This window comes from Mandrillus leucophaeus, unplaced genomic scaffold (genome assembly GCF_000951045.1).
Source record: "Mandrillus leucophaeus isolate KB7577 unplaced genomic scaffold, Mleu.le_1.0 Scaffold118, whole genome shotgun sequence".
Taxonomy (NCBI): Eukaryota; Metazoa; Chordata; class Mammalia; order Primates; family Cercopithecidae; genus Mandrillus; species Mandrillus leucophaeus.
The window spans coordinates 1,782,556-1,790,810 of NW_012100098.1; the positions used below are offsets into that span (position 1 = coordinate 1,782,556).

At 38.8% G+C, this 8,255-nt stretch overlaps 1 protein-coding gene and 1 pseudogene across 5 annotated transcripts in view; one reads left to right on the forward strand and one right to left on the reverse strand.

The window, feature by feature from the left end:
* LOC105528259 overlaps positions 1–1,465 on the forward strand; it is a 2,615-nt pseudogene extending 1,150 nt beyond the window's left edge. The window contains exon 2 of the transcript XR_001004332.1: positions 1–1,465. The product of XR_001004332.1 is annotated as a heterogeneous nuclear ribonucleoprotein A3 pseudogene (transcript).
* The window catches only part of SCN8A (sodium channel, voltage gated, type VIII alpha subunit), a 145,507-nt gene that overhangs the window by 94,572 nt on the left and 42,680 nt on the right, over positions 1–8,255 (reverse strand). For all 4 annotated transcript variants that reach the window (XM_012002450.1, XM_012002441.1, XM_012002432.1 and 1 more), the window contains exons 9-10: positions 7,605–7,811; positions 6,513–6,806 (exon numbers count right to left, since the gene is read on the reverse strand). In XM_012002450.1, coding sequence (XP_011857840.1) covers positions 6,513–6,806; positions 7,605–7,811 — 501 coding nt within the window. The remainder of the gene's footprint in view (positions 1–6,512; positions 6,807–7,604; positions 7,812–8,255) is intronic.

Sequence of the window (8,255 nt, forward strand, 5' to 3'; positions counted from 1 at the left end):
ATACAGAAGAATATAATTTGAGAGACTACTTTGAAAAGTATGGCAAGATTGAAACCATAGAAATTATGGAAGACAGGCAGAGTGGAAAAAAGAGAGGATTTGCTTTTGTAATTTTTGATGATCATGATACAGTTGATAAAATTGTTGTTCAGAAATACCACACTATTAATGGGCATAACTGTGAAGTGAAAAAGGTCCTTTCTAAACAAGAGATGCAGTCTGCTGGATCACAGAGAGGTCGTGGAGGTGGATCTGGCAATTTTATGGGTCACGGAGTAAACTTTGGAGGTGGTGGAGGTAATTTTGGCGGTGGTGGAAACTTTGGTGGAAGAGGAGGCTATGGTGGTGGAGGTGGTGGCAGCAGAGGTAGTTATGGAGGAGGTGATGGTGGATATAATGGATTTGGAAGTGACAGTGGCAACTATGGAGGTGGTCCTGGTTATAGTAGTAGAGGGGGCTATGGTGGTGGTGGACCAGGATATGGAAGCCAAGGTGGTGAATATGGTAGTGGTGGTGGAGGTTATGATGGTTACAATGAAGGAGGAAATTTTGGCAGTCGTAACCATGGTGGCGGTGGGAACTATAATGATTTTGAAAATTATAGTGGACAACAGCAATCAAATTATGGACCCATGAAAGGGGGAAGTTTTGGTGGAAGAAGCTCGGGCAGTCCCTGTGGTAGTGGTTATGGATCTGGTGGTGGAAGGGGTGGATATGGTAGCAGAAGGTTCTAAAAACAGCAGAAAAGGGCTACAGTTCTTAGTAGGAGAGACAGTGAGGGGTTGTCAGGAAAGCTGCAGGTTACTTTGAGACAGTCGTCCCAAATATATTAGAGGAACTGTAAAAATCTGCCACAGAAGGAAGGATGATCCATAGTCAGAAAAGTTACTGCAGCTTAAACAGGAAATCCTTCTTGTTCAGGACTGTCATAGCTCACAGTTTGCACAAAGTGCAGCTATTGATTAATGCCATGTAGTGTCAATTAGAGGTACATTCCTGAGGTCTTTTATCTGTTGTAGCTTTTTCTTTTTCTTTTTCTTTTCATTACATCAGGTATATTGCCCTGTAAATTGTGGTAGTGGTACCAGGAATAAAAAAAATAAGGAATTTTTAACTTTTCAATATTGTGTAGTTCAGTTTTTTTACATTTTAGTACAGAAACTTAAACAAAATGCAGTTTTGAAGGTATTTCCTTGTGACTTAACAAGTAAAGATCATTGTTAATTACTATTTTGTATGAATTTTGCTAAAGTTAACTGTAAAGAAACACCTGCTGACTTGCAGTTTAAGGGGAATCTTATTCGTCCAATTTCCAAACCGTGATATGAATGGGTACTGACATGCGGAGAGAATAAATAATTTGTGTGTTTGCAATGTGTGTTTTAGATAAATAGGATTGAGTATTTAAATTAGCATTTGTGAATTTAATAGCATTACGATTACCTTCAAATGAAAAGAATCTCAAAATTTCAAAAAAAAAAAAAAAAAGAAGAACTCAGAAGCTATGGAAATAAAAGAAACTGACACATAACTGAACTATGTGGTGAGAAAACTGAAGCCACACTCACTATTAAGCTAACAGAAGAAATGATCATGCACATGTGTAGGAGTAAAGAAGGGGTGGTTAGGAGCACAGGCGCTGGAGTTGGATGAACCTGGGTTCAAATCTTGGCTTGAACACTTACTAGTTATATAACCTTCTATAACTAGTTATAGTTAATAAGTTAATCTTTCTAGGCCTCGATTTCTTCAGTCACTCTTCCAGAGAAACTTCAGGAAAGTCCTAGGACAAAGAATACTACTATCCCTTGGAGCATCTAAGCTAGTCTTGGCAGTCAGCCTTGGCCTCTGGGAATTTACTATTTTTTTGAATGGAGAAATTAGACCAAGTGAATATTTTCATGCAAAGCAGGACATCTCAAAAGCCTGGTTTTATTTTTTGCTGTAAGGAGCAATCAGTGCACCTTTGTACTAAAGCCTATAGAATAATCAGAGACCATTCAATAGGAAAGTGTTAACAGCACTAAGGTATTCATAGCTCAGTGAGTCTCTGAAGACAAGGGTAAAATGACAACAAAGCTACTATCATTCTTTCCCCAAAAGAGGCTGAACTAGAAGAAAGGAGAGGTGAAGGTGAGATAGAGATGGCTTCAGGCTATAAAGAAGTCTCAGAAAGGGTTAAATCAAATTTCTGAAAGTCTTGCATTCATTTGTCTAACAGTATCTAGCCATGTGCTAAGAAGCAGACCTTGACTTTAACACTTTATTTAAGAGAGAAGAGGATATGAACATAAATAAATATGTACACAGGTATATGTAGAGTACTTTCTATATGTAGAGTAAAAAGCAACAAATAAAGAGGTATATATAAAACATAACAGAAAGATAAAATGAAGATTTCCAACTAGAAAACAGGAGAGACAGGGAAGGTTTCTTGAAAGGAAGATATCAAGAATAACTATGATGTGGAAATTCAAAGACAGAAAAATAGGGCATTTAATTTTGATTGTTTTGTTTGTTTTTGTTTTTCTGGAGACAGGGTCTTGTTCTGCTGCCCAAGCTGGAGTGTAGTGGTAAGATCACAGCTCACTGCAGCTTCAACCTCCTGTGCTCAAGCGATCTTCCTGCCTCAGACTCCTGAGTAGCTGGGGCTATAGGCATGTGCCACCACACCCGGCCAATATTTTAATTTTTGGTAGAGACAGGGGTCTCTCTATGTTGCCCAGGGTGGTCTTGAACTCTTGGTCTCAAACGATTCTTTCACCTTGGCCTCCCAAAGTGCTGGGATTACAGGTGTGAGCCACTGTGCTGGCCAACAGGACATTTTAGAGAGGGTATTTCTTGAGCAAACCACAGAGGGTAGAAAACAAACATCATATATGAGAAATATCTAGTAGCTCATTCTGGTTTAGGTATAGGGTGCCTGATAGGGCACAGAGACTGGAGAATGAACACATAGGTTGTGTCCGTACTAAGGGGATGGGGAAATGCTATGAATTCCAGGCTAAGGAGTTGGGACTTAATTAGTAAATAGAATGAATCTAATTAGGGGAATTCCCTCTCCCATTGTTCTTAAAAACTATTCTAAACTGTCAGTATTTTCTTTAAACCTCCAAACACAACCTCTCATTCCCTTCAATAAGATGTTTAATTCCTACATTATCAAAAAACTAATTCATTTTTTGCAGAGACAGAGGTCTCACTATGTTGCCCAGGCTGGTCTCAAACTCCTCGATTTTTAATTCCCGACATTATCGAAAAACTAAACTGTCAGGGGTTATCTTCCTCAACTTCCTACTCCTTTTCTACACATTTATCCACCTCATCCTTCCCTGTTTTCTTAAGGTTTCAGGGAATCAGGGTCCTTTTCTGTTAAAAACCACACCTATTTCGGTATCTTCCAAGATTGTGCTCTACTTCTACCTATTCTGTTTCATTTTCTAACGCATCTCCCTTTTCTGTTTGTTTTTTTTTTTTTCTTCCACAGATTATAAACATGCTTATTTCCACCCACACTCTTTAAAGAAGCAGGGATGAGAAGTCTATACTCATTGTCTCCACTCCCCACTCAACATGGCATCCTTCCTTAACCTGGACTAAAACATGTCTTTAAAGTCCTCAATGACTTTATATTGCCAAATCCAATGGACACTTTCAGTTCTGACCTCACTAAGCATCTCTGTTAAATTTCAATCCATTGATCACTGCCCTGCCTTCTCCAACATCGCTACTGTCCTGACTTCACTGAACTCTTGGCCTTCTTAGCTTCTCTAACACTGTTTATCTGTTTTCTTTCCTGAATTCCATCTCCTATGCCGGTGAACAGCAATGGTCATGTCTTTGGCTCACTGTTCTTCCAACTGACACGTTCTCTTTGAGTAATCTCCGCAAGTCTCACGGTTTCAATCACCACCTCTCAGCTCAGGACCTCTTGCCTGAGCTATCATTTGCCTATCCTTGTCTAAAAAGATCTCTACTTGGTTATCCAACAAATAATTCAAACTTTGGATATCTAAACTGGAATATGCTTCCCTTCTAAACCTAGATCGTCCTTTTTTTCTTATTGCTCCCTCACCAACAACACACATACACTACCTAATTCCTGTCTATCCTTTAAGCTTCAGTTCAGAAATTTACCTTTCCCAGAAACTTTACTGAATCTCCATGTTGGGATAGATCTGTGCTTTTCTAACACCCCCAGCGTATCTCAATTATGGAATAATACATGCTACTACATATTTTTTTAGTGTATTTGGCTGTCTTACTGTACTGTAAGCTCTCTAGGGTAGAGATGATGTTTTAATCACCTTTTAAGCCCTAGGACCTAGCACAATCCTTGATATGTAGTAGGTACTCCATAAATGCCTACTACATGAATGATGAGAAGTGCATTTTAGGACGTGATCTGTTGACAGTATATAAAATACAAAGGAGAAGAAGAAAGACTAGAGAAAACAAAACTGCAGTGGACAAACGCAGTAGAACAAAATAATGCAATCGTAAAGCCAAAACTAAGATAAGGCTAAGGAATGAAAAGAAAGGGATGGACATGAGGGATTTTGCTCATCCCCTGAAATGAGTAAGACTGGCAAAAGACTGAACTGGAAAGTGAGAGATGCAAGTGGGAAAATGAATCATCTCTGGGAAAAAAGAAAAGATACTGGATATACTGCCATAAACAGTAACTATAATCTATTCTATACCTACCAACTTTCCAGCATTTCTTTAAAATGGGAAATTAAATGGCCTAAGAATTGGATTTTGGTAGTGTTCTCTGAAATCCAAAAATACCTATCTATGTGATGACATCTATAGTAATAGAATGCTCAACAATTACCCTAAGTCTTCTCTTCTCTTTTTTGCTTAGTTTCCTTATTTATCAAAGTTGGGAAAAACTGGAGGCTTTCAATCTACCATAGGCTAACTTATCAGTGTGATACTATATATCCAGAATAATTAATCAGTAGAACTTGCCATGCTCAAATAAGATGTCCTGTTTCATGACTCCTATTATTATTGTCCCCTATAATTAAATGCAATTCTTAAACAGAGATGTTTGAGCTAAATTCTGATGCTTAGAGGAGAAACGCTCTCCCTGATGTTTTAGAACATGAAGATTGCTGGTGTGACATACACTTTACTGCCAAGCAAGTCTGCCAAAGGTGATCACATAGTCTAGGGTTGGCTTCTACATCAGAGAAGGGAGGGCAGGTTTAGAATGAAGAATGTTCCAAATGTGCTGGTAACACTTCCTCCCAGAGGAGAACAATATGGAGCTTAGTGAGGTAGAAACGAGGATGCAGGGATGGGCCTGGAAAATATAGGGCCAAAAGGGAAAATAAAAATCAAGTGGGATTAGAAAAACCAGATTTTTTTAGGTTTATTGAACCAATGTAAAGAGTTTACCTGTTGTGGGAATGCACGTTAGTACAACCAGTTTGGAGAAGAGTATGGAGGCTCCTCAAAAAACTAAAAATAGAATTACCATATAATCCAGTTGTGATAGTTAATACTGAGTGTCAACTTGATTGCATTGAAGGATGCAAAATATTGATCTGTGTCCGTGAGGTGTGTTGCCAAAGGAGATTAACAGTTGAGTCAGTGGGCTGGGAAAGGCAGACCCACCCTTAATGTGGTGGGCACCATCTAATTGGTTGCCAGTGAAAATAAAGCGGGCAGAAAAACATAAAAAGGTGAGACTGGCCTAGCCTCCCAGCCTACATCTTTCCTCCATGCTGGATGCTTCCTGCCCTTGAACATCCGACTCCACGTTCTTCAGTTTTGGGACTCAGACTGGCTCTCCTTGCTCCTCAAGTTTGCAGACAGCCTACTGTGGGACCTTGTGATTGTGTAAGTTAATACTTAATAAACTCCCCTTTATATATATATACACACATATATATATACACACACACACACTAACAAGATATATAAATATATCCTGTTAGTTCTATCTTTCTAGAGAACCCAGACTAATACACCAGCAATTTCATTATGGGGTATATAACCAAAAGAAAGTAAGTCAACATATTAAAGAGATATTTGCTCTCCCATGTTTATTGTAGTACTATTTACAATGGACAAAATATGAAATCAACCTAAGTGCCCATCAACAGATAAATGGATAAAGAAAATGTGGTATATTTACATTATGGAATACTATTCAGCCATAAAAAGAATGAAATCCTATCATTTGCAGCAACATAGATGGAACCAGAGGTTATGATGTTCAGTGAAATAAGCCAAGCACAGAAAGACAAATATAGCATGTTCTCACTCATATGTGGGAGCTAAAAAAGTGGATCTCTTGAAGGTAGAGAGTAGACTGGTGATTACTAGAGGCCAGGAAGAGGAGGGGATAGAGGGGAGGAAAGAGGAAAAAGAAGAATATAATTGTACTTAACACTGAACTGTACACTTAAAATGGTAAAGATGGTATAATACATATATACACAGTTTACCTTAATAAAAAATACATTTTTGGAAAAGGTATAGGAAAAAGAAGAGTTTACCTGATTCATGATGGAAAATTTCCTCCCTATTCTGTTGTCTGGCAACCGAAAGGCCTTCCTTCTCATGCCATCTTCTGACTCTGACTTAAACACCTTCTCAGGATCCCCTTTCTCCTCTCCTTCAGAGAGTTCCTTTTGCTTCCTCTTCTTTCTCCTGTTACGTCTTTCCTTTGCACTCTTTGAGCTGAGTTTAGAGATTTCAGAAGAGCTCCGAGGGGAGCCCCGTCCTTCTTCACCTTCTTCCTCTATGGCATCTTCTGAGACAGTTCCTGCTGAAGTAGCCATCGCAGCAGCCTAGGAAAGAAGCCACAGCAGGGAAGCCAGATCAGAGCAATCAGCTGGAGCTACCCAAGGCCAACCAGTTAGTACAGAACATTTTCCTACCTAGGGGAAAGGAGGAAAAAAGGAGGTGGGAAACCTAGACCGTTAGAGGGTTTCTGTGTATTCCGGCACACAGTCCTAAGTGAACACAGCAGAACCCAGTGGTGAGAACTTTGGGAGTTATTCTCTTGAGCATTTCAGACAAGGACTTGGCTGCTGCCTTGGTACCAGAGGATCCCTTCTGAGCAAGTCTGGAAATGAATGCTAAGTAACATTATATATTATGGGTCTTAAAAATGTATAAATACATGTATATTTAGATAAGGATTAGAAAGTTAAGTGTTAAGGTGATGAGATCACAAATGTCTTTCAAGTTTTACTTTAATATTTTGCCTGTATCTTCTTCTAAATTAGAAATAATACTTTTTATGACCACAGGAATCTTAACATTTTTCCCAAGAAAAAGAATATGCTTATGTGAAACACTATATAAACCACCCTGGTCACTTTTTTCTTCCCAGTCATCATGGCAGTTGCACATTGAACAGTTGAGAAATTCAACAAAAGATGATACGAACAAACAATTTGGCCGTTAAGACAAACTGAGTAATTGGATCAACCATCTGCAGTTGTTACTTGGGTTATTTTCATCAGACCAATGACCTCTATTTGAAAATATGCCTAGAAAAGATCAACTGCAGTGAAAATCAGATGGGGCCTTAGTCACCATGATCTGGCAGGAAGGTCTATTGCAAAGAATTAATCACCAACCTGTGCCTCTTCCTGTTGCTTCTTAAGTTGCTCCAACATTGCTTTAAATTCAGCCTCTTTTTGTTCTGCCTCTTCCAGTGTTGCCTGATTCTGTTCTTCATAAGCCATGGCCACCACAGCCAAGATCAAGTTCACCAGATAGAAAGAACCCACAAAGATGACCAAGACGAAGAAGATCATGTATGTTTTCCCCGCTGCTCGTAAGGTCTGCAAAGACAAAGGCCATTTTCTGAGTCACTTGTACCAAATGAACCAGGCTGAAAACCGCTAATGGGCCGAATTCCTCTGTAAGGGCACTATTTGCATTTTGAACAGGACTGTGTTTCCTTGTGCAGTACTCCTTCCTATTGTGGGCACTCAGTATTCTCAATGGTTGAATGGTTTCACTTATCCTCAACTCACATTAAATGGCAGTAGTTATCTCCCAATCATTGTGAGAAAAAAATCCTCTCATTTTTCTAAATATTCCCTATATACTCCTTTCATAAAAAAAAAAAAAGTTTGATTTTGGGCTAAGACAAGTATAAAGAAAAGAATACAAGACTGCAGCTTATTTATCTACTGGTCCTCAAATAGCATTAACAGACATATTGTGTCTCTGAAATCAGGTCCAAGTTGCAAGAAATCCCATCTTTTTTTTTTTTTTTTTTT